Here is a 27,331-nt window from a genome sequence, read left to right as displayed (position 1 = left end):
TTCATAAAGGTGGATATTTACCGGGGCTTTTTGGGGACCCTGCCTAAGAGTAAAGCAGTAGCGCCCTACCAGGTGATCAAACCTGAAGCCTTTGGGCTATAAGCCCTGCTACTTACCACTACACCACACTGCTGCCCTAAACCTGTAGCCTTTGGGCTATAAGCCCTGCTCCTTACCACTACACCACACTGCTGCCCTAAACCTGAAGCCTTTGGGCCATAAGCCCTGCTCCTTACCACTACATCATACTGCTGCCCTAAACCTGTAGCCTTTGGGCTATAAGCCCTGCTCCTTACCACTACACTACACTGCTGCCCTAAACTTGAAGCCTTTGGGCTATAAGCCCTGCTCCTTACCACTACACCACACTGCTGCCCTAAACCTGTAGCCTTTGGGCTATAAACCCACCACACTGCTGCTCCTACTGACTAACAAAGTCAGATCGACAGAAAGAAACCCCTCTTAAACACACGTTCATGCACACATTCATTCTTAAATGATTTTCTACACCAATGGCCCGAAAGCAGCGGCGTCTCTTCCACTCACCACGGTGAAGTTCATGACCTTCAGGATCCATATGGTGAGCGCCAGGTTGACGATCATGGTCACCAGCAGCAGCAGGACAAAGAAGTAGAGGCAGCGTTTCCGCCAGCCGTATATCCCCACCGGATAGGCCGCGGCACACGCCGGCCTCTGGATGTGATTGGGCTGGGCCGCCAAAATGTACTGCTCCTGTGTCATCTGGAAGGAAGAGAAGAGGAGGGACGGTACAATTTAGAGAGCAAAGCGGTCACGGGGTAGGCAATTGTGCTTTACTTTTTTTCCCCATGGTTTCATGCAGGCTTGGCGCCAGGAGAGAATGAAGAGTCAAAAAGTCATAAAAAAAAACTATGTGGACATTGGGATATAAGGAGACAACTGGGGGTGCACTGAGTTCCATCTGGGGGTGCAGTGCAACCCCTACGCACCAGGCCTGGTTTAATGTCTTATGCTTTTTTTATGTTTTCATGTTGTGACTTTTCTGGGGCACATTTTTCTCACCCGCGAAAATGAGATGCGTGTATGAAAATACAGGCTATTTATAGGCGCTTATGCTAATATGCCGTTGTTGAATTCCTATTTGCTTAATTTATCCCTGGTCATTACCATATATGTTTTGTCATTTACATATGTTTTTTTTTTTTCTTTTTTTTTCTGTTGCAGCGATCTAAGGCTTAATGTGACACACGCTAACAGAAAGACTGCTAGCATGTAGCGATGAGAAAGGAGCAATATGGCAGCATCACTAATGCTAATGGACTGTGAGCTTGGATCTGCATTCAGTAGGATTTCACCCTGTTAAGGGCAGCAGTGTTGCATAGTGGAATAGCGGTAAGTAGCAGGGCTTATAACCCAGAGGTTGCTGGTTCGAGTCCCTGCTGGGACACTGCTGCTGCACCCTTGGGCAAGGTGCTTAACCCAACAATTACGTCAGTTAATATCCAGCTGTATGAATGAATAACATGTAAAAACTGTAACCTATACACGTCACTCTGGATAAGAGCGTCTGCTAAATGACGGTAATGTAATGTATTGTAAGAGCATTAGATTACATGTATAATGTGTTATAGGAGCATCACTAATGCTAACGGACTGTGAGATTGGATCTGCATTGGGCGGGCCCTCGCCCTTATGAGCAGACCTCACGTGTGATTTATTCTCCAATCACTGCGGCACTCAACAGGTCGACATTATTGTGTCCCACGGACTCTGTGTGCCGTAAATAAGATAAGCCTGCGAGGAAGGGGCGGACATTACCGTTCCGCCCGCAACCGCTGCTCTCTCTGAACAGACGAGACGCCAGGGCCATCCGTCACGTCCTGAGTTGCCGGGTCCACGGGGCGGAGGAGCTGACGGGATTTCATTAACACGTCGAAGGGCCGCGGCCATCCATGCCGAGTTTTAATCGCACCAAACCGCCGCCAACACTTCCACTGCCATTCAGACGTGGAAAAAACACACATATATGGTGGACTTTCTAGAACGTTCCTGGGAAGGATCGCATAAGGGAAAGCCGGGGCGGAAAATGTGTGAAGGGCCAGAAGGCAACAAGGAGGATGATTCACGTTTTCGGCAGTCTGTCCCTGGCCTGCTGTTTCCACGGCAGCAGGAGGGGGAAATGAGCTCCATTACCTGCAGGGGGCGGGCTTCTCTCATTGGCCGGTTGGGTATTCCCTGTCCGAGTGGAAAAAAACAAAACCCGCAGACAGCGGGTGACTCCTCAGCAAATGTGGGCTTTGGTGGGGGGGTGACCAAACGGGGGGGGGGTGAAGACAGCTGTTGTCTCTGCGGCGTGTGGCTACAGCGTGTTCTGAAGAAGCCGTCTCCCATTCAGCCCTCCGCTGCCCTCTCAGCGGGGCGGACAGGCACCGAGAATGTCAACGGCATCTCGTGCTGAGAACTCGGGAAAGGAGACACCGCCGAGGCGAAGGTGACACGGGTTCCGGCTGCCTTGGCCACAGATACTGTATTTGTCATGACTAGGTAGTCAGCGGTACGCACTGCAGGCTACATACTGAAAGCTCTGTAACTGCCACTGTTGAAGCAGCAAGCGTTCTGATTTGCTGCCTCATTATTGAAGGGGCGTGGTCAAAAATGGAACATTCTTTGCTAGCACAGGAATGCAGACAGTACCAGAACCTCCTTTGTCTGGCTGGAAACTCCTAGAAAGAGGACAGAAAGGTCACAGGATCCGAATATCTGGTAACAGACCACCTCTGGTGTTAGTGATCTGTCTCTCTGACACGTCGAGGCCCTCATTACCGTATATTAAATAATGTATTTTAATAAGGCGGCAGGGCTTTCTCCTTTCTGCTCTGGGCTCCTCCCTGGGTGTCCTGCCTTTTGTTCTAGGCTATCGCTCGACCGGTCGAGGTAATTACAAATACGCTGCTAAGTGCTTTTGATGATGCTGCTTCTAACCCCACTTTGGCGGGATGCAGGTTTGGCTCATTACCATCTGCTTTGTTTTAGACTCTCGCCGGCAGGTGTTCGGCTTCAGAGGCTGAGTGTTCGTGCTCTCCCTCTGCCTACCCATCAGTCAGTCGATACGGCAAACGTGACCTCTTTCTAAAAAAAACACAGAGACCATCGCAATGAACGCAGCAGTTATCTGAGGACTGATCTGATTTGATCGGCTCTGCATGCATAGTGTGGCCTTACAGAGGTCGTCGCACACGGCCCGTTCAGAAGGGAGATCGGCCTGTGGTTTAGCGGGGTTTGAAAGACAGGAAGCACCATGCCCAAGTTTGGAACACCTTCCTTTAATGCACGGAAATGGTAACAACAACAAAAAAAACAGCAGAAATTTAGCACTAAGCAGCAGAATGGATTAGCAATTTCTCAGGGAGGGCAGTGATGTTTGCAGAAAATGGGCTTCTCATTTCGCCTCTGAATGCGTTACCCTCCACAGTCACGTCGGCCTGATGTGCAGAGCGCTCTCCCCCCAAGCATCGTAACGCTGGGCACATCCTTAGAATGATCTCCGCAAACTCGGCCCTTTGACGAGGCCCCTCAGGTGACGCTGTGAGGCAGCGGGAACCACCCGGCAGAGTTGGCCGGGGCATACAGAGCGTAGCCCCGGGTCCTACGCCCCCCGTATGCTTTACGGCCAATCTAACACTTTCACTGGGGTTCACCTGGGAACACTGACTTTCCCATTTGAAACATCAAAGAACAAATTAGGCACATGTGTTAAATGACACGCGTAAGGTAAACTGTGGACAAGTTTGTAGCTCGTCAACAGGAAAGTGACAGCAACATTCTCCAAAGGAAAAAAAAAATCGCTTCTGCGCATTCAAAATACATGGCAACAGTACAGGCGGCAGGTGGAATCAATTCAGCGATGGTAGAATATTTCAGGCCATCAATTTTCACCGATACCGCTTTAATTTCATAATGTGACACTCCTGAATGTCAACGCGCGCTCTAAGTTGTATTAACAAATCGATACCCTTTTAAAGGTCATTCCGGCAGTTAAAGTGATTTAACATTGCCGGGGAGATGTTGCGGATTTGCGTTAATTAAATGTTGACATTAGCGAACGAGTGTGCGTGCTGTGGCGTGAGGAGCGTCGGCGAGCTGCTGTGATTGACAGCTTCCTCCCGCACGCCGCACTGCACAGACGCTCCGTCGCTGGGTGAATCACCGCGCACCTTGTTTGGAAACAGCCAGCGCACACTTATCTGCCGGCTAACACTTCTTCAAGGATTCCTTTCATTATGTTGCATTATTGTCTTTTAGTTAATGCTATTATCCAGAACGACATACAGTTTTTACACGTTATCCATTTATACAGCTGGATATTTAGCTCGGCCATTATGGGCTTCAATTGTGGCAGGCAATTGTGGGTTAAGTAAATTGAGAAAATTGCTGTACCATCATCGGTTTTCATACGGCTTTGATTGGAGCTCGACTCCCACTCTCTGGACAAAGCGAACATGTGGTCAACGGGAAAACCAGGAAATCTGTTTCACCGTTTGAACAAATCAAACACACCAAGTGCAATGCCTGCAGTGTCCAACCAAACACTTCCTGTGTCACGTTTTTTCCTTTTTAAGAGAACAGTGTCCTTTCAGTTCTCACTGGACAGCAACCAGCAGCTTAATTTAATTAACCACTGTGTACAGAACTAAAACTGCGTTGAACACTGATGCCAAGCGGCTATTAGCTATTAGTTCCCACCCAACGAGCTTACTGCACACAGCAATGCGGACCCATAGCTACTAGTAATGAATGAAACATCGATTTCAGACAGTGAACCCAGACACTGTATCGCTTGACAATCTGTTTCCTATATTCATACTCTGATGATAAACCCCCACTCACATATAAGAAGTCGTCTCTGACAGTGTAGCCACAGATTGTTTCATCGTCTGAGACACTGCATGTTACACATCGAGAAGAAACAGGGCAGAGATCGTTAGCGATCATCTGTCTGCTAATTCAGAATGAAATTCAGGGCTAATTCAGTGAAGAAAAAAAAAACCCACGCACAGCGACTTTAAAAGGGGCACGGCAGGCAGGAGAGCAGCGTGGAGTGCATTGCCAGGAGTGGAGCGCATTTCGGCTGTCTGAGGAGACCGAAGTGAGGGAAATTGGCAGCTGCACACAAAAGCGCGGAGATTTTTGGGGCGGATCACTGATCAGCTTCAGATGAGTACTTTCATGAGAGACACTTGTCAGCGTGGAGCACAAAACTAGCAGCAGCAATGAGGGTCTCATTACTGCGTGGGGGGGGGGGGGGGCTTCAGGGCTCCAAATAAGGTGACGCGATTCGTGAGGCGAATTCCTTCCTCATCGCCTCTGCTCCACAGTTCTGGCAGGGTCACATTTTTTACCTTGAGAGCCAAACCTACCCATCCGTCACCTCTGCAATGCATGCTGGGGACAGAATCGGAACACAACCAGCCATGTGAAAGACAAGCAAGAGCCAGACCCTCTCCGAAGCACCGATAAAAAAGGGGACAAGTCTTTCACGCAAGAAGTCCTCCTGTCTGGCGTTAAAGACAAGCAGCCCTTCCGTATTAATAGCCTCCTCTTTATTTTCTGCACAGGGTGCCTTTGATAACTCACGGTTTTGCATATTCTCTTTAGAAGCCATCCAGGTTAAGTACCTTGCTCTAGGCTACAGCAACGGCTCCTCTGTCTGGGATTTGAACGAGCTCATTTTCACTTAAGTTCAGTTATTTTCAAAAAAGGGCCACTTCCTTTGCCACCAGCCCAGCCTGGCGCGCAGACACCACGGGGACACAGGCGACCGTGCAATGACAGGAGGCCTACTTCGAGTTTTAGGCGGCAGACTCCCTCTGTCTTTTTTTTTTTTTTTTAACCTGTGTAGGCCGGCGGTGCGAGTTATATGCGTGCCAGTGCGCTGTCGCGGCTCATTTTTTAAAAAGCGTAAAGGTGCGCGTTGCGGTGCAGCGGAGCACAGAGAGACAAAGGGAACTCGACGGCAGGCCTCAGACAGAGCGATGATCCGCCCCGCCAGAGAAGCCCTGCGCGATCAAGCGCGGCGTAATTGAGGAGATTTACTTGGCAAGCGAGCCCCGCGTAGCGGATGCCGGGCCATCCCCCACACCCCCACTCCCGCGAAACACACCACCCTCCGACAGCGCCGCCATACGCGCTGGCCCTTAAATCAAAACCCGAGCTGGGAAAAAAATAACCCACGCTCCAGGGAGGGAAGTTCCCCCACCTGTCAGAGCAGAAAAAAAGAGTTCGTCTCACCGCCAACCCTGCCCAGTTTGATTTCCGCAAGTTTTTCACCTGTGTTTTTTTTCCACAGCACGCATTACCAATTTTTCACCCCCCCCCCCCCCCCCCCACTTATATCTGGTGTAATGTCCGCACTGACTGAGAGCCAGGCCTTCCTTTGCCCCTCCCCCCACCTCCACCTGAGGAAATTAATTAGACTGTAATTTGGAGGCGCCTGCCCAGGGGACGCACTCTCCTGCACGGTTCATGAGGTTCAAGAGATTTTGGCTAAATTACCCACACGAGACCCTGGTCCACGCGTCTCTTCTCCTCTCCAGGCCCCCGGTGGACGTGGTGGATTGATTACTGTGACATTTGGTATCGGTAATCAAACAGCATGTCAGCTGACTCAGAACAGCCAGGGCCACGGCGGTATTCCAGAACCCTACGATGTCACCGCTCCAGGAGAACCCTGGCCTTCCGTTCTGCCTATTTCTGTAGCCTTTGGCTGTTGGCCTGTATTCAGAGCCTGCTGATTCGCTGACTCATTCTGGCACAGTCACATGACCTTATCAGTGCCGGATGAACTGATATCTCAACTCCTTACTCGCTAACAAGAGGGATACAGGAGTTCCCATTTCCAACAGCAACGAATGAAAAAGAGCGGCAAAGATCGGTAGGAGAGACATGGATCTACTCCAAACACTCTGGTGTTGAGTATCTCACTCACAGCTCACACCCCATTGGTAAGTTTTCCCCAGTTTGCCACACCTTCCCGGCCTCAATATCCAATCATATGCCCTGTCTGGCCACAAACGGGCAAAAGCGGCCAAGACACTAACTGCCGTGCAGAAAAAAACCCAAGCGCGTCAGCTTCCTTTAGACTGAGTAATAAGGAGAAGGGCAGATAACAGCAGGGTCCCCAGACCGGCTCTCTACCACACTGCATTAGCAATTCTCAGGAGATAAAGGAAACGGGCTCTGGTCCAGCTTATCTGGTTGCAGTAAATACATTTTTCTACATGTCAAAGATCACTAAACAACTGTGGTATAAATAAAAAGGAATGCCTGGGAGCCAAAAATACTGTGCACAGAGCATATAAAAAAAAAACAAATCAGGTGGTTTAATGTTGACTTCCTGAAAAGGGAAAATGAGAGCATTTCCCAGTCCCCGAACCGAAATTCTGCAGTAAATAACTGAGTATTACTGCAGATCAAACGCAACCTGTGCCAGCCTGGCACCGAGGCATTCCTCTTATCTCTTAATCCCATCTTCCACCCATGACAACAATTAAAGTCTGCTCACGTACTGCCGACCTTAAATCGAACCTTAATCTCCCAGGTCAAGAATTTTCAAATAATGACAGAGGAGGCTGGTGGTTGAAGGGGTTCAGATCTAATCTAGCTGCAGACTGGGATGGTTGTCTGCATGGACTTATGGGCAGGTAATGACAATGGGCGGCAGTGTAGCATAGTGGAAAGGAGCTGGGCGCGCAACCAAAAGGTTGCTGGTTCTATTCCCTGCTGGGGCACTGCTGTTTTACCCTTGGGCAAGGTTCTCAACCCACAATTGGTAAATAATCAGCTGTAAAAATGGGTAACATGCAAAATTGTAATGTGTATGTAAATTGCTCTGGATAAGAGCATCTGTTCAATGACAATAATGCAATGTAAATGAAAAGTAAGGGTCTGCACCAGGAGGGTCGGAATATGTCCGCATATAAGTGAAGCTCCAAATGAAGTGGGTAGACTTTTGGATGGAGATTTTTTTCAGACAATTCCTTGCAATTAACAAACTTGTCCCGATCTGTCAATATAAAAACCCACTCACCAATTTTCATGTGATGTTCCCACGGCATCCCTCCACCCTATCCCCTCCTTTTTTTCTTTTTCCTACATATGATGTTGATGGAGGGGGGGGGGGGTGGGGGGGTGGGGGGGATTGTACCCCACATTTATACAGCCTAATTTCACTGGAACAACTGAGGAGAAGCATATTGCTCGAAGGGTCCAATCACAGGTCTGGGCACGCCCCGTAAAACGCCAATAGCATGCCCGAGGGGGAATTACACTACTGGTCTCGATCTCTTTATTCCCCTTTTAAATCAGACGAGGTGAATTTCGCTCTGCTCTTGCTGTGTGTTAAGAGATCAAACACACAGGGAGCTAGTCTTGAGGACTTCTGTGTCTAGCATTAGTTCCGCCTGAGTCATGTCTAAGGCTCCTACATCTTACCACAGTGCACCTCATCCTTTTAGATTCTCACCCAACATGTTGTTTGTTCCTCTCATATGAGTGATGGCCAAAGCTGTATGTTAGTATTGTGCAAACATTCTTGTGATGTTGTGTTACCGTTGTACAAATGTTCAGCTTTGTGAAAGGTCTGCAGATGTCATCTGGATACCATTTTACCACACTAGCATAGCATACTGGGGGGGGTTATCTCATCTGTCACCAGTGTGGGGCACCCTCCAGGGCGATGCATGACAAACACCAAGGTTGAAGCCCATAATGGCCGAGCAGACAGGCTTCATTTCATTTGACCTCCCTACAACTGGGGCAAAGGCAAGAGAACAGCAGTTTGCTCATCTCGCTGTTCGGAGGCACCCTGTGATCAGGGCGTCGGCGGAGTAGCGCCCCAATCCTCCAATGGGCGCCCACTCCGCTGTGGCGTGCTGTGTGACTGCAGACCGTAAAACAGCCGTTGGCTGGATAGGAGTACATCAGAGGACTGCAGTCATCTCTCCTCAGCCCTCATATGCATGAACGCAGAGCTAGTCTCAGTGAGGTGAGCCTCATATACAGTTAACGAATCAGGATTGCATAAAAGGGGGAAAAAAGCACACATTAACAGCAATGTGCTTCAATATCATTTTCACAATTTTGCTGCAGGGGGTTCGAGTGACACAAATTAGGACATATACATCACATTTTATGACAGATCCTTCTTGTATCTCTCTAAATTCTGACTCTAATTTGAGCTCTTAACGACTGATTCTCTCTTTTTTTTTCCAACAGAAAGCGCTTCTGGAAATAAAATTATTCACAGCAGAAATTTCACACCTTATCCTTGGAATAACACCTCTAATCAGTCAGGGTTTTTTTTATACCTTGGTACTAACTCCTAACGTGCGCACACTCCTCAGACCCTGTGACTGTCTCTGCTCACCTCCATTGGGATAAGGAGCATGCAGAACATAATCATTACTGTACTCTTCACTTAAAAAAAAATCAATTCGAGGGAGTCGTCCCAAAAAGCAGATTCGATAGATCAAAAGACTTGTTTTTCAGCTATTTTTCCAAGCGTTACTGTACATCAGTCCTTAGAAGCACGCTTGGTATTCCTGTACACATCCAGACACTGCTCTATAATAAAGCAGTGCTCCTTTTCTCAGAACAGTGCAGTGGTTGGCATGTCAGGCAACTAGTTACAATAACTCCTAACTGTCTGTTTTACCTGGCTCTCAGGTGAAGTATGTGGCAGTGAGTAGCATTGGCAGGCCTGTTTGCTACATGTGTACAGTTAACCATCATAAGCTTAGTTTGCAAGACTTCATCTGTAGCTACCACACGCAAGGCAGGCCTGCAGTGGTTTCAGTTTACAGATTGGCACAATGCCAGGATGAGCTGAAACACAGGAGGAAGTGAGCTATCTGCAGCACAGTGAGTGGGTAAGGCAAAGGAAGTGTCAGGGACCATATCAAGCATAGCTACTGTGTTTCATTCAGTGCTATACCGAAGTTAAGGGAGTAATGGCAGTGAATGAGGAGTAATGGGAACTATGTCTCCAGTAGTTACAGTTACAAGGGGGTATGGGGGGGGGGGGGGGGGGGCAGGAAATGGTGTTAGAGTAGGGGGGTGGGCCGTGATCTTTTTTAAAATATGGGTCATCCTTGAACCAATCGTCTTTCACAAACAACCATCACACAGTCACTAGGCAATTTAATCGTGTGACAGTCAGGGACATTCAAATGCCTCTTTACCTGCAGGAGATCACCTTGTTCCATCAGGAGGCCTGATGGGCATTTAGAGGCGGGGCAGCAGCACAGTCAGAGGCCATCCGATGCTTCAGAGGGACCTCTGGGGTCCACATGGCCACAGCAGGTTCGCGCACAATTCATCTTTCATAATGGCGTGGAGTAACATAATGTCATATCTGTTGCTGAGCAACAGACCCAGAGTTCTTTGCGCACAGGAGTAATGACAGAAACAGAGCATGTAGTCAGTGTTTCCTGAGTTTGCCCCACCATCCCCCCCCCCACACACACACACACACGCACGCACACACACGCACACACACACACACACACACTCCTTAGCTGGTGCATAATTTATGATTTCGCCATGGCTGTCATATGAAGAAGAAAAAAAAAAAGAAAGAAGAGAAAGAATCGCCTTCTGCCCACTCTTTGATGAGATATCACTGATTAATTACCCTCACATTCAGCGGCCTCCCGCAGGAACAATGCTGTGGAACGGATACAGCATCCAGCCACAACAGCAGAAATTTCGCCTTCTTTTTCACTCCAGTGTGAGCCAAACCGCCATCAGGTTTACCATGACAAGCCTACACGGCCAGACACTGTCAAAACAGCCTTTTCTGTTAACGCAAACCTTTCATTAACAAAAAGACCAGGCGGTGGGAAAACAGAGCATAATTTAGGAAATAATAACAATGAGTTATTTTAATTATAAAGGCACAAGCTCATGGCTGAGTTCCTGTATACAAGTATGACGTAATTTAACTAAGTACAGTTATACAATCACATAGGAAGATAGTATTTAATCCATTTCTTTATAATCTCAGAAATATGTGCTGCTACTTTCAGGTGAGGTAATTGCAACACACACTTTTTTGCTGGGACTGACTTGTCATTTTACTGATAATGAAAAATTTAATTTAATAATGAAATAATAAGCTGTAAATGTAAAAATTTAATATTTAATTTAATAATGTGACACTAAATTCTACATCATAATTACAAATCCAAACACATAAGAAATCAAACGTAAATTTATGAGAGTGTTTCCGTGTGTGTGTGTGTGTGTGTGTGTGTGTGTGTGAGTGAGAGAGAGAGAGAGACAGTTATGAGCAAGATTAGCAACCCAACCAATCTAACTGAATTTGATAAAGAGGAGAACATGACAGGGTGCAATCCACTGAAACAGTATAAAGTAAATGCAAGCTGAAACTCAAGCTATGATGTTTTGCCAACAGAGGAGAAAAAAACACCCATAGTGACAGCAGATGAGTCAATTAGATGTCATCAAACTATGCTTTATCTAAAACAGAGAGAGGTCTGAACACATTATGGTTATATGGCAAGTCCTCTGCTTCTCTCTGTCCTTCTCTCTCTGTGCTTTCTCTCTTTCTCCCTCTCTCTCTCTCACATGCACACGCACACACACACACACACACACACACACACACACACGCACACACACACATATAGCAAGAGAAGGAGAGAGTTGGATAGAAAGAAAGCGAGAGGAAGAGAGAGGTAGTGAGATACAGAGAGAGGGAGAAAGAGAGGGAGAGAGACGGAGGGAGGGAGAAAGAGAGAGGGAGAGAGACGGAGGGAGGGAGAAAGAGAGAGGGAGAGAAACAGAGGGAGGGAGAAAGAGAGGGAGAGAGACGGAGGGAGGGAGAAAGAGAGGGAGAGAGACGGAGGGAGGGAGAGAGAGAGAGGGAGAGAGACGGAGGGAGGGAGAAAGAGAGGGAGAGAGACAGAGGGAGGGAGAAAGAGAGGGAGAGAGACGGAGGGAGGGAGAAAGAGAGGGAGAGAGACAGAGGGAGGGAGAGAGAGAGGGAGGGAGAGAGAGAGAGGGAGAGAGAGAGAGAGAGAGAGGGAGAGAGACAGAGGGAGGGAGAAAGAGAGGGAGAGAGACGGAGGGAGGGAGAAAGAGAGAGGGAGAGAGAAGGCATGGCCTCCAAGGAATCACATCTGAACACTGCCCAGTGGAAAAAAAAGAAAGATTACAGTGAAAACAACTTTTAAAAAGCAATGAGTCATGATACCCCTGGCTTTGGGAATGAAACATGAAAGCAGCGCTGCTCTGGACTCCCCTCATAGCGCAGCCAGAGCGCTGAGTTTTCAAACGGACTTTAATCTTTCCGGACTCGCACAGGCCCGCAGTAACAATGTCCAAAACTAAACTGTCAAAACTGGGATTTAAGGGAGAGGCTTTCCAGCAGTCAGATTACAAGCGCAGGGTTTGGCATGGCCTAATTTCAGGGACAGATTGAGGGTATTTCAACCAGCTCTCACAACCCATTCACAGCTCTCTGATCCACTTCCAGGGCCCATTTTATGAAGGTGCACTGGTAAGGATGCATCATGGGAAATGTAGTGTTTGAATCACACAACCTGTCTATCTGAATGCCATGGCTAGTGGGCTTTGTATCCATACATTTCAGCCTCCCTAGCTGTTGACGTCCTTTAGCTTGAAGCTCAGCATGCCTGACCAGATCCTTCATTAACAAGAAGGGGTCTTAACGGGTACCTACAAAGTGGTCCTTAGACCAGGCTGTGCTTTTGTGTATACATGTGCTAACTTGCTTTCTGGAAAACTGCCTTCCAGACATAACAGAACCTTGGACCAAGACGCAATATAAGCGTAATGCGTTCAGCCTCCAGCGTTGACCAACGCATTTCGGCGAGTGAAAAGAAACAGAACGATGCGGTTCCTACAGCAAACAGTGTCAAGCCCTGGGAGCCACGGTGTCCTTCAATGACATTAGCGGTGTGGCCAGCCGTGACAGACGTCGCTCTGAGGACAGAGTAGCCGTGTCCGGACTCAGAGGATGGCCGTATCAACGCCACGCAGCGGTCTGGGCGGATGATCCCCAGTTTTGGCCCTGCGTGCAGCGCGGCGATATCTATGGCAACCACCAAAGCCAGAGTCCTGTTCTGACGGCAGGCCAGAGGCGGCTACATTGGGATTTTAGCTGTGTCAGATGGGGGAGCCCCCTTCTGTCTGTGATGCGCCAAGTAAGATGGAAAGAATACGATGTGTAGGATCAGCCTGTTGGACAGATTCACCTGGAGTAGGTGGTGATCCCACAGAAAATGCCATATGAATCACATATGACTCACTATCCACTGATACTGCAGGCACTTCACTAGCTCGCAAGCTACTAAGACAGGAGAGCTCAGAGGCGCTGAGAATGGCCCTTCCCATGCATTTTTAATAGATCGTGGAGATAGCAAGCTTTCCAGCTAAAAAGCTACTTTTCAACAAATGAAATTGATAAGAATAGCCCAGCTAATATTGACTAGTTTTCTTAAAGCACTTTTTGAGCAGGCGCAAGCTGTACTGCAACAGTATGACAAGACAGCTATATCTGAACGCAAGAACGGAATCAAGTTAGTGTACGCTAACATTAGTAAGACTGCCAATATGCATTTAACAGCTGGTACAAATATATTAACTTAGGTTAGATTTATTACGTTTGTTATGTTGGATATTTACTCAGATATCACACAGATGTGTATATACAGAACCTCTGACAAAAAAAAACCTGCTACACAGCACTGCTTGTATCTCCTGGCTCTAGTAATAACCTATACTGGTGAGTTTCAGCTTGGGAAGACAGTAAGCGCTGATCCATGATCAGTTTGCTGATTGCTCTCCTTATGGTTAAGGTCAGGTCTGGGGGTGGATAAACTGATCCTGGACCTCAGCTTACAGGCACTTTATCCACAGGGCTTACGTTTTCAGTTTCGTTTCAGTTCAAGTTGAGACTGAACAGAGTTTCTACACAGCCTAAAGCCACAGTGAAAGCCTCTCAGTTGACCTTGAATCTTGTGAGATTCAGTTATAAAATGATCATTCTTGGCCTTCTTTTTTGACAGCAGCTTTTGTGTATCCTGACTGGACTTCTTGAAAAGTGTGTCCACCTGTAGGCCTATAGTACAAGTGCAGTTTTACAATGTTATAATTTTGTAAGGGGGTCAGGGTTTTTTTTTTTTTCTTTTTTTTTTACCGCTTAAAAGTTGTATGGAGCCATTCATTAAAAATAATTGCAGTCTTTCATCCAGTAAAACTTTACAAGGCAAGACTTTGCTTGACCTGCATAACTTGAGCTGTTGAACGGTTTCACTTATTTCACAAGTCTAATTAAACCTAGGAGACCAGGCCAGACCTTTTGTGTGCAGAGAAATTCGATCCACTGACACCAGAACACCTTATATAATCAGAGTGTGTGAGGCAAGCCGATTTTACACGGGTTAAACAAGAGAATCGCCAGAGTTTCATTAAAGTTTTGCCACTGTGCATAGCTTCTGTATTGTTTCGGATGAAGATTACACAAGTATTTGTTCACTTAGCGATCAATCAGTTATCCAGGGTGACTCATGGCATACATTTTACATTTAATCAAATGCATTGTTCATTTAGAGACCTCTTGTTATAGCCCTCTTCTGTCTAGCGGTTGCTTGTACTGTCTGTGTTCCTGCGCTGCCATTGAATGTTCTGTTTTAGGCCCGCCCCTTTAAGAACGGTCATAACGAGCCAGCCAATCAGAACGCTTACTATCTCATCAACTGCAGATACAGAACGTTCGTCATGACGCATACAGATCTGAGATTCTGGCCACAACACACGGAATATCTGTGGTTGTGTATTTACTAAAGGTCAGTTGTCTCCATTTTTATTTTTAACGGTTTAAAAACCATGAATGTGCAAAGTCTAGTGCTTTTTTCAGCCTATACTGATTATTGTGTACTGATTATTGAATGTGCATGTGAAGGAGAAGCCAGCATTGTCACGTTGTATATGATTTCCTTTTTCCTTTTTTGCACAAAATTTAAAATATCAATTTTCTTTCTTTTTTAAGGACCCAGAATTTGTTCACAGTAAGATGAATATCTCCATGAAAAAAAGACACACAGAATCTGTACTTTTCAACTTTATAGTTTTCAAGTTTTTTTATTTTTATCTGAGTACTGTGAGCTAGAAATAAGCCCCTCCAATAAACTTCCAATGACATTTTTGGAGAAGCATATGCAATAAGCTCTGTCACAAGAAAACCAAGAGGAGATGAGACAGGAAAAGCCGAAAACTTCCTTTGAATCTGCAGATAAGCAGTCTTATTATGGGTGTTCGTTGTTGTTTTAGGAGCCAGGGTGGCTGAAATTAACACAGCCAAATTAAGTGCATGAACTTAATATGAAAATATTCCATTTTCAGTAGAAAAGGTTAATAATGTGTTGCCATAGCTGGCCAGTTATCTGTACCCACTCATGCAGTTAGCTGGCTAGGCTGCTGTAACTAGACAGTGCCCATTGCTGCATTTGTGATTCAGACTCTGACAGTTCATCTCCAAAGTCTAATATTAATCTGAAAATAGGCCACAGTTTAACAGCAAACTGCACATCAGACTTAAAAAGTCTTAATTGCATAATAAAGGAAACGCACACGGGACTGCTCTGATTCATTTGCATTTTGCATCATAAATAAATGAACGGATTGCTGTTCCAACCACAGTGCATCAACAGCCTGGAAACTGCCAAAGTCCCAGCTCTGGACCACTATGTGACTTGCACTCAACACCTCCTAGTTACAAGCCTAGACAGACATATGACCCCTTCTGCACACTGCTGGCCACTGTCTACACAGCACAGAGCAACACCGTGATACACATCACAACTGTCCTTACAATGAGGCACCTGCCAGTTTATGTTTAATTAATGTTAATATAACTACATGCTACTGACTTCAACTGACGGGCAGTCAGTTCGCCCACGCCTCCAATCCGTCCACCAATGAACATCCACATGGTCACATGAGTCCTTAATAAACAACTCAATGGACCCCTGACCTGTCATCTCTTTTCCCCTGAAGAAAAAAATACATCCACCAGTTCCAGAACCTTCCAGAGGACAAGAGTCTATTCCATTCAGAACACCCCAGCCTGCTACTCAACATCCTACTGGAGTTGTACTTCCTGTGAACCAACCCATATATAGTTTGTCATCTTCAAAAGACAAACCGCTATGAACAATACTGTTTGAGCAGTCTGAATTCCCCCTCGGTCCAATGCATATTCTATTCATGTCTCATTGACTGCCTCTCATTAATTTAGCTTTCTGCCTCTCCAGTAACCCACATGATCTTTGCACTAAAAGGCCATGAATCTTTCGCATTTCTTATGGTTCCTCATTCTGAACTGCCTATTACACATTGTTAACATTACATTAATATTCCATTATGTTTTGATACATCATACGTGAAATTGCACTAAAATTCAATTAATATTGCACATTTCCTAGATTTGCTTATTAATATTAAACTCATGTCTCATCTGTTAAAGTCCACCTGGAAATAATTCTGTGCTATGACAATGACAATGTAAAATTAAGGACTACCATGATGACAGTTAAGTAAGAGAGATCCTTTTAATAGACACTTCTGAAGAGATAAATAAAAAAGTGATTTTTGTCTAACATTGTTACTGTTTGCTGAACATTCTGTTTATTGCCATTCAAAAACCTCTCGAATGCGCTATTAAAAAAGCAGAAAAGATCAGCTGAACAGATGAACAAAGTTAATTATACTGAAGATCCACTCAGAGCTATAGAGAGGTGCAGGAATGCTGGTCAGTGAATTACAAGCTATAAAATTATGGCCCAAACACAGAAATGAAAACCTGCTACCAGCTCAGATGATAGGCCCCAAGTATTACCCAACAGCACATGGTCCATGGTCAGTACTTCTGGCCATGACACAGATGCCTCCATATCTACAGACAGGTTAGCTGCACTTAGGCGGCAACCCTGCTCTAAAATCAGCTAACACACGCACAGAGGCCAAGCAATCAAAAGCAGCGGGTGTCTGGCCCGCCAAAGCCGCACACACTAGCTGTTTGCCAGCACATTAAGGAGAGGCGGGTAAGGAAAAAAAAAAAAACATCTCTCAGCTTAGCAAACGTGTGTCAGGTGTGAACGAAGGCTGAATGAGGCGGGCCAGGCTGACGGCTGGCGGAGCGCGGCTGAGGACTCGGCGATTTTCGGCATCAGAGACGGGCCGCGTCTGTATGGGAAGGGCACCTACAGCGAGCCGTCTGCAGACAGAATCAGTCAGAGTGGCTTTACACCAGCGGCTGCTGCCGGAGCAAGGAGAGAGGTAGGGGGAGACTCCATGCTAACAGCGCTCTGGCATTGCACCATTTACCTTATTAACTCCCACTCTTCAGGATCACACTGACAGATTTAGTTTCTTCCCCCATAAATGGGGGTATTTACAGCAAAGGCAGGCTTTGTCCTGCATTGGCCTTTCAAAGAAAAGGATCTATGGACCTGTACAGGGAAGTTAAGAGATAAAAACATAAGCAAATTTGTTTATTCTTGGCAACGTTTGATGTAAATGGCGTGATTATTCTTCTGCAAGCCACACAAACTTAGCACACAATGTGGAATAGCAGTGTTTATTCATAGGGACACTGTGCTGAGGGAGGTCTCATGATTTTGATGAATCCTTAATTTTGACCCACTGTGGCAGGCACTCTCCTCCTCATAATACCAGCCAACACACACAAGCACACAGACACTAACACACACACACACACACACACACACACACACACACACACACACACTCACATACACACACACACACACACACACGCGCATGCACACACACACTCACACACGCACACACACACACACACACATGCACACACACACACACACACACACACACGCGCATGCACACACACTCACTCACACACGCACACACACACACACACACACACACACACACACACACACAACCCATCCATAGTGAGAGCTCGTGAACTGGCAGACGTGGCACGTTAATAAACCTGCTGACTCCTCGCTGCTTTGCTTGCAGTGGTGTGTGATCAAATTTCACTCCCCCTTTCATCACTGCTTATCTATCAGACAAACCACTGCTGGGTGTTTCTTAACTTATTTAATGAGGGACACAAGGAAAACTTCAATCAGGAACAGAAGCGGTTCCGCTCCAGCAGACACTGGGAACAGGAAAGTGTAGCGCCACCACGTTCAAACAGGGAGGCCATCCCATTTTAATGGCAAGGACACGCTAGCACTGGAATACATAAGCAGGACTCTGCAATGGATGATGTATTAGAACAGGTCTGTCGCAGCACGCATCGCACACACACCCACTCCACTTTACCACGAACAGCCCTCGCAGAGAGAAAATCAGTAGATATCTAAAGAAGTTAAGTAGAGATGAAACCCTGACTACGCGGGATCTCACCATGTGCTGCAGCAGGCCTGTACTGCACTGTGTTTCTGCTCGGACATCGTTTTTCAGCTTAATGCCTATTTACAGTGATTCTGGCTCCTCTGTGCTGTTTTTTTTTTTGTATTGTTGTTATTGCTGCTCCTGTGGTAAGCAATTAAAGTTTCATGCCATATTTTCTTTGTAATAAGGGTGCCTTGTGTCACTTGTGATAGGGGTATCAGCAGAATAATAAGTCACTTTTGCTACACATTTGCGGTATGCACAGCATCCTCTGGAAACAAACGCTGAGCTGTGCAAAACGATCATTATCCATGAAGACGTGGTTAAACCCTTTAAACATGACGTTAAACATGACTTTTCCATCGTATATGTACATATTGTAGCATACGGGCGTCAGCACGGTGACTCGCACATTTTTTTTTGTAAATGATCCACGGATATTTACGGAAGCAATTCGGGAAAATCGCCTGTCTCGGGGGTACAATGGCAACGCCCCACCTGGAATCGAACCTGCGACCGCCGGGCTAGGGTGCAGAGAAAGGTCACAGGTCACCCGGGTGTCTGTAGAGTGAAGATGAACAGAGACAGTAAACAATGTGAAAAATGTGAATACAGCTTAGCATAAGCTCGATTCATCTACTCAACGCCACACTGCCAGTGCTTTAAATAGTTTTTTACCGCTGAGCTTGTGTACGCCAAACAGGTTATTCCGAGGCATCCACGTGTATGAAAACAAACTGCAATCTGTAACTTCCAATTATCTCCAGAGAAATGCAGTGTTCTGTGTGGCGTTTAACTGATTACCAGTGTGTTTCACCAAAAAAAAAAAAGAGAAGAAAAGAGAGAGGCAGCTTCAGACGGCGAGGGTGTCGGGATGACAGACTGTGTGCGTTTACAGGCGAACATGTGAGCGCGGTTCAAACTGCCGGGAAGCGAGCGCAGACCCTCTGATATACGCACATCACAGAGCCTGGGCGGTCAGGGCCGGGCGGAGGGAGCGCCAGCACAGAGGGGCTGCTCTCAGCACAGCCAAAAGCACAAACACCCCCCAGACGCACAGCCTTCAGGGGCTCACAAACACCAGCTCCTGTTGCTAGGAGAGCTAGAACAGCAACAAGTGCTGTCTCCCACACACAGCTGCACACACAGCTACACACACACACACACACACACACACACACACACAGATGAAAGACACAATCTCTCTCTCTCCTCTCTCTCTCACACACACAGCTGCACACTCAGCTACACTCACACACACACACACACACACATACATACACACGCACACACACACACACACAACCCACATTGCCTGTAAGTCGGACAAGAAGAGAAAATTCAGCAAATTGACTGAGCAGGCGAGAGGAGATCAGGTGGAAGTAGAGAGAGAGACAGCAAGCGAGACAGAGAGAGAGAGGGAGAGCAGGAAAGAGTGAGAAAGAGGCAGAAAGAGACAGAGCGAGAGGGGGAGAGAGGATAGAGAGAGACAGAGAGAAATGAGAGTGAGAGACAGAGAGAGAGAGTAAAGGAGATAGAAAGAGCGGGAGAGAGCAAGAAGGAGAGAGAAATAAGAGAGAGAGGGAGAACGAAACAGAGAGAGAGAGAGCAGAAGAGAGTAAGAAAGAGGAAGAGAGAGAGAGTGAGACAGGGAGTGAGAAGAAGAGAGAGAGTCTCACTGAGGACCTCAGACCCACATCAGACCGGCCCAACATCTGCCATGGCGACCGAGGGGAGGAGCCAAGAGCTGCCTGAATCCACGCTACACCCCTGGCTGCATAAATCTACATCAACAAAAATATCTAAAACTCCACTTTGATATATGATCAAGGCTACGTGGGCATGTCGGGCTCCTTGACAACATGGCACAAACGCACATGAAATAAACCATGTGAGCCGATATAATCCATTAGTCTTTTGTTTATACCATCTCATGCGTTCATTATACAATATGCAAACGCAGCTTGGCTCAAAGCAACACAAAGAGGCCAGCATTTTCTATTCTTTCAATGTAGCACACTTATTTTTACCCTTACAAGAAAAAATATTTCTCCAATGTGGAAGTCTGTTTTATTTTTTTTGCATATTCTACTCTTGATTGTGATCAGCAGTTAACTAATGTAGCAGGACAACACCATTCTCATGCTGTCGGTGATGGTCATGTTTTTTTACCCCAACCCTCTTACAGATTTTAATTTGTGCATACATGGCCCCCCTGAGCGCGGGTGCGAGACCCGGGTGTGTTAGGGGTAATTGGATCACGTGTGGGCCTGTCGGAGTGAGAACACCGCGGGGGGGTCGGCGGGGTCGCCGTGCTGAACGGGTGCCGCGGCACCCTGAGGGACGCCGTTGCTCGGCGCAGTATGTTAGCCGTTCCTCAGCGGCCGGGTCTCGCGAACCGGCAGCTGGCGGCCAGGTTAAGAGTGCCGGCAGCGGGGGGGTGACAGACGGGAGCAGGTGGAGAGGTGTCCCCTGGGGAATGGTGCTGCACATACTAATGTGAGAGCGAGAGGGGGGCGGGGTGGGGGGTGCCAGCAGGCGGTCGATGCCGCCAACGTGCGGAGAGCAACGTGCACCTTCCGCTGAGCCGCCACTACTGGGGCCACCGTCCGCGAATGAGGTCACAGCTCCGCTCCCCAACGGACACTGCCCTCCCCCAGAACCACCGCCCTGGTCTTCTACAGCGGCACTGTAACGCAGCTGAGATCATTACCAGCCCAGCCTAATGCGCTGCCTCATTACAAACATTCCCGGCCTATGCTGCGCATCGGCCTACGATGTTTACAAAGCACACTCTGTGAGGCAGTACAACCCAGGGAAAGTGCTTTGTTAGGCCGCTGACTCTGTGCTGTAAGCTCCTGCTCTCTCTCCGGTCTGCTATGCTCTTTCCCTGGGGTTCAACCTCAAGGTCTGAAGGTAAGGTTGACTCCCCAGACATTTTCAGAACGCCGCCCAAAGTGTCCTTTAATGCAGTCAGAACAGCTGCACTGCACTTCAGTTACGGTTTCAGTCATTTTTCTCTTCCGCGCTTATTATTCATTTTGTCTTTCCTCCGTTCCCTTCTCCCCTCACTCTTTCTCAATCAGACTCAATCCTGACAAACTGAATAATATCCCTCATAATATCAGCCATCAAATATCTGTCAGAGATCTGACGCGGATCATAAAGAGGGCTGACAGACCGTGGGCCCAATCCAAGACGGCCTTAATCCTCGCCACCGAACAGGGTTGGACACCCGCAATGTTGCCCGGAGCAGCTGGACAGAATTCATAACCCATTCTGCCGGCTGAGCACAGCAGGAAGGAGACTCCCGTAAACAGCCTATGAGGTGGGAGTATATGGACACGCAGCCTGCCAGGAACACGAGGAGATTAAGACCGCCAAACAGGAGAACACCCGATGACAACGCCTCCTCGACTGGCCATCAGAAGGTTGGGGTTCTCCAACGAACTGTCATTCAACACATTTCCTCAGTGAATCATGGGAAACGGGGCAGAACACATGCATATTGTTGGCATGTAGACACTGTGATCTCCATAATGTCTTCTGGAAATGACATGACAATGACCATTAAACCCAGAGTGCTGGCAACACGCTGACACACCATATGTTAGAAAGCCATCTTATGGCCTGCTGATTCTGTAGTTGGACAGAAAATGGGTGCTTATGGTAAACGTATATTACATTACATTTACATGCATTTAGCAGACGCTCTTATCCAGAGTGACTTCCTTCGCAATAGAACACAAGTGCATCTATTCAGTTTAAACAAGCAACAGTGTGAGACCAAGCTCACAGCACTCCCAGACCAGTGAGTGTGGGCATAACACTATTCAAGCCCTACCACAAGTTAACTTATGCACTCTGACAAAAGCCAGGTATACTACGATACAAAAGGTCCTAGAACACAAATTCATTATACATCATAATACTACACATAAAGTTAATATTGAATGCAAGAAGTAGCAGGTGTTAGCGGGTGGGGATAGAAGTGGAATGTATATATATATCGCCAATTAGCTGCCGTTTTTGTCATAAACGCCAAAAGCTGAATTCTCGGGAAAAAGGAGTGCGGCAAGTCTTCTGGTTGGTTAATCAACTAGACTGTGGAACATGACACAAACCACATCTGAGCCAGGCCCTCCACAGCACCACAGCACCTGAGGGCACCTGGGAGAGCTTCCACCAGCCTCGGCAGCTCCTCCGCAAAGCCACAGCGAGGGCCTGGGCTAAACACCGCAGTTTTTAGCGGTTAGCTTACTGAGCCATCTCATACCGCGCTGTACATTTGTTTACACGCACTTCGAAAGCCTCTCTTCTAAAATATGGGCCAATAATTAAAAGCTGCTTGCTGTGATGTTTTCAGAGCACATTTTCTCCGGATTTCATCATTAGAAGGAAAGCTGAACTGGCTGAATAAGCATTCCAAAGATAAACAGGACAAAAAATTTTCTCTCTCTATTAGCATAGTAGAGTGTGGCGTTAAGGAGCGGGGTTCGTAACCCAAACAGTTGTTGGTCAGATTCCCAGGTGGGCCAGAGCTGTTGTACCCTCAAGCAAGGTACTTAACCTGAATTGCCTGTAAATGGCTTGCCTATGAATGGATAACGAACACAAATTGTAAGCTATGCAAAGCATTTTTAACAGCAGTTGCTAAGCAAAAAAAAAAATGTATGCAGTGATTCATTAGTGACAATGTGTTAAAACCAATGTGCCAGTGATATGGCTGCAGCACAGCATGATGCTACTGATCAATAAGTCATCAAGTATAAATATGTATGCGCAATCCCATAGTCTAGCGTGTACAAAGAGTTTCCCCTGTATGACTGCTGCTCCTTCATTTTTCAGACCAAAAATTCTTCGCAGTCCCTAAGGGCAGGTAGACATATTCACCAGATTTTTCAGCTTGTCAAAGACAACAGCCAAAAAAAAGAGGCTACATTCACAATCCCATGACTGCTACGTCTCACACTCGACGTCTTACGATCTTTACATTCAGCCTCGTCTGTCCGGACACAACTGTAGGCAGAACACACTGCACAGAACAGGAAGTGCGTCGCGTTACACTCCTTCCTGCCAGAAGCAAAGTCCTGCTTTATCTGTGGGCCGACAGGCAGTGGGGATGATAAAGACATCCACACTGATCCAGCCTCCGGTCCCTGGGGCTCTGACCAATCACGCGCGCTTAAAGTGTCAGCTTTGGCATTTTCCCACAAACCCCAGCTTCGGCTGCTTTCTACCACTGCATGTCGTGTTTCTAATGGTCAAACCGCTATGTCATGTAATCGACCTCTGTGAAAAGCCACATGGTGCTCACAGCCTTCTTTTTTAAAATTAGAAGCTCGGTTGAGCCACGAACCAAGACACCAAATATGATTTCATTCGTTGGACTTTCAAAATCTGTTGAATGCCCCTGTTGAATCCTTACAACAACCCCTGAACCCTGACTGACTGCCCCCAACATAGATCTCTGTACAGTGAAGCCAGGCATGCATTTAAGAATGGGGGGATGTTTTTTTAAGGATGCTTTTTCATACCTCTAAGATGATTCTGAAGATTGTTAAAAAAGGCAAAAAAAAACACTTGCACGGCTGAAGACATTATGCATATTTAATTGCAGAAGAGTCCGCTAAAGTCTAGCTGGCTCGGATGAAAGTGCAGACACAGCTCAGTGACACGTATACCCATGCTTCACTTACATTATGCATATGCTCAGCAGACACCCCGTTTCAGAGAGACTTGCACTGATTAAATATTCATGTCCAGCAGGGCCTTCACTGAGATGGCTGCATTGAGCCGACCAATCAGGGGCAAGGCAGCGTGCCACACTGAGAGTCCCAGCCTATAAGCCTGTGGCCTGCTGTCCACAACACCTCTTGGATTTAGGCCCTTTTCTTGCGGCCCAATGTCCACTACACTTCTCTGATTTATGCCCTTTTGTCAGAAAACAAATGAAAAACACTTCCCAAATGACAAGAACAGACTATGCCCAGATAACTGTCCAGAAATACCTGTGCTGAAAGTGAGCCGCAACACATAGCCTTCTAACTGACTAAAAACTAGCTACGCTTTGCAACACAGGAATCTGTTGATGACTAGAGACGTATCTGCACATCTGAACAGCAACAATTCCTTTCAGCAGAGTTTATTCTTGAATATATCCTCTACCCACAGCAAGAGAGAGACCCCGCCCCTTGGTAACATCTCAGACGGCCGCGTTTCACACCGAGCGATGCATTAACCTGCATGCATGTACGCACACGGTGGAGAATAACAGCTAGAGGCCACCACTGAACATAATGTCTGCTCGCGTGTAAGTGCTGGGTATGTGTTTGCACTTACATCCTGTATTATGTGCAAGACATCTAGAGACACAGGGTGCACCTCATACACCTCTTTTCCTTTTAACGCTGGTGACAGAGAAATGGAAGGAGCTTATGAGGTGATTACACTCCCGAGCTGGATATTACCTTACAGTAAAAGGGCCCTTCTGCATCAGCGCAGACCACATGCCATCCAGATGCAATTCTCAAGGGGGAGTCCACCGTGATGGATTTCGAAAAGGAGACTGAGGAGAGGAGGAAAGAAATAAGAAACCTTCCTTGTTCCTGAGTACACAAATTGGGGTAACAAACGAAAAAAAAAAAAAAAAACAACCATTACCTCTGAACGCAAAAGAAACAGGAAGCCATTGTGCTAGCAACTTTGTCGAATCAACTAAGCTTTTAATCACGGTTTATAAATAATGAGTGAGTTTCTCTAACAGCACGGCTATCAGTTATATTATACACATATCGATTCTGTGCGGGATTTACTGCAGAAAGGGGACCGGCTGAGCACTGAGGCTCCACCATAAAGAACAGCTGTCAGAGGGAAACACTGTATTAAAACCCCGGATTCAGAGCCACGGAGGAGCACGCAGGACTGCCCTTCAGCTTCAACGTTCAGTCCCAGTGTTCAGAGCCTGTGTTCAATCCCAGTGTTCAGAGCCAGTGTTCAGAGCCTGTGTTCAATCCCAGTGTTCAGAGCCAGTGTTCAGAGCCAGTGTTCAGAGCTGGTGTTCAGCGCCGGTGTTCAGAGCCTGTGTTCAATCCCAGTGTTCAGAGCCTGTGTTCAGAGCCGGTGTTCAGCGTCAGTGTTCAGAGCTGGTGTTCAGCGTCAGTGTTCAGAGCTGGTGTTCAGCGTCAGTGTTCAGAGCCGGTGTTCAGAGCCGGTGTTCAGAGCTGGTGTTCAGTGCCGGTGTTCATAGCCAGTGTTCAATCCCAGTGTTCAGAGCCAGTGTTCAATCCCAGTGTTCAGAGCCAGTGTTCAGAGCTGGTGTTCAGCGCCGGTGTTCAGAGCCAGTGTTCAATCCCAGTGTTCAGAGCCGGTGTTCAATCCCAGTGTTCAGAGCCGGTGTTCAGCGCCGGTGTTCAGAGCCGGTGTTCAGAGCCGGTGTTCAGCGCCGGTGTTCAGCGCCGGTGTTCAGCGCCGGTGTTCAGAGTCGGCGTCCAGAGCCAGCGTTCAGAGCCAGCGTTCAGAGCCAGTGTTCAGAGCCGGCATTCAGCGCAGGCGTTCAGAGCCAGTGTTCAGCGCCAGTGTTCAGCGCCAACTCCACAACTGCTACATAACTGCAGGGTGTTTATACTTCAGGAAGCCGTTGCAGTCTCAGGAGTGTGCTGATATTTTCAAAATGCCCAGATATTTGTTACCATTTGATGTATTTAATATAAACCAGAACATACATATTCATCCACATACAGAGCACACTGTATATAAAACAACTAGAGGGTGTACAAAATGCATCTCTGAAAGTACACTCGAGCGTGGCTGTACAGTACTAATCTGCAGCGGGTAAACATCAGCCTCGCGCGCAGAGAGCAGGGTGGAAAGCTTTGAGCGGCGACGGTTTTGGTGATCATCAGCATTCTGCGAGGCCCGATATCAGCATTGCTGATGCAAACGAGGGGCAATGTTGTGCTGGGAAAACAAGGCTCCGATTCCGCGTCGGGGGGTGCGGGGGGTGCGGGGGCTGCGGAGACACGCCGCGATACGCCGCGATACACAGAGGTACGCCGCTTCCCCGGCTCGCCCCCACCGCAACGCGCGCTGTCCTTAAATATCACCGCACTGTTTAACGTTAGCGCGTTAGCGCATTAGCACGTTAGCACGCCTGCACAGCACTGTCGGTCTTCGGGGCGTCAGATCCGTGGTTGAAAAGGAAAAGAGGGGCGCAGGGGGCCCTCAGCATTCACGGGGGTGGGGGGATGGTACACACTCCACATATCCCTGTGAACAGGGAGATCCGTGAATGCTATACGGTATTAACACTAAAGGCTCGTACGCAGAAGGGATTATATGGCGGATTTGCGCCCGACACAAAGGAAACCACATTTTCATCATAAAGCAACGTTGTATTAATTGAATGAAGGAGTGATTAATATGTGCACGCTCTGTATGTGGTAAAGCTGTGAGTGTGTGCAATGTGTAAGATGAATGTAAAATAGATGTAAGAGTGTGTGGGTTGGTGCTGCACACAGCAGCCGGGGAACAGTAAGAGCTGCCTGGTGAGAGTATTCACAGCGGTGAATCACCAGGCAGCGTATGGTGGGGGTCTCCTCTATACAAGTCCACTTCATTACATTAATGTCATTTATCCAGAGTGACTTACATACAGTAGTGTACACTGGTAGTTTACAGCTGGATACCTGTATAATTGTGGGCTAAGTACCTTGCCCAAGGGTACAACTGCAGTGCCCCAGTGGGGTATCAAACCAGCAACCTTTCAGTTACGAGCCCTGTTCCTTACGACTACGCCATACTACTGTCTCAAGTCCAGAACGTAACACCTGCTTGAATTTCGGAAGACATTTCAGTTACGCTG

The 27,331-nt window shown here is 47.3% G+C and overlaps 1 protein-coding gene across 1 annotated transcript in view; it reads right to left on the bottom strand.

Moving 5' to 3' along the window:
* LOC118769995 (zeta-sarcoglycan) overlaps positions 1-27,331 on the bottom strand; it is a 164,316-nt gene that overhangs the window by 64,055 nt on the left and 72,930 nt on the right. Inside the window, exon 2 of the mRNA XM_036517438.1 lies at positions 547-741. Within this exon, the coding sequence (XP_036373331.1) occupies positions 547-741 (195 nt within the window). The remainder of the gene's footprint in view (positions 1-546; positions 742-27,331) is intronic.

The sequence above is a fragment of the Megalops cyprinoides genome, chromosome 22 (assembly GCF_013368585.1).
Source record: "Megalops cyprinoides isolate fMegCyp1 chromosome 22, fMegCyp1.pri, whole genome shotgun sequence".
Taxonomy (NCBI): domain Eukaryota; kingdom Metazoa; phylum Chordata; class Actinopteri; order Elopiformes; family Megalopidae; genus Megalops; species Megalops cyprinoides.
Note: the sequence above shows the minus strand (reverse complement) of the source record. Positions and strands in the feature narration are given on the sequence as shown.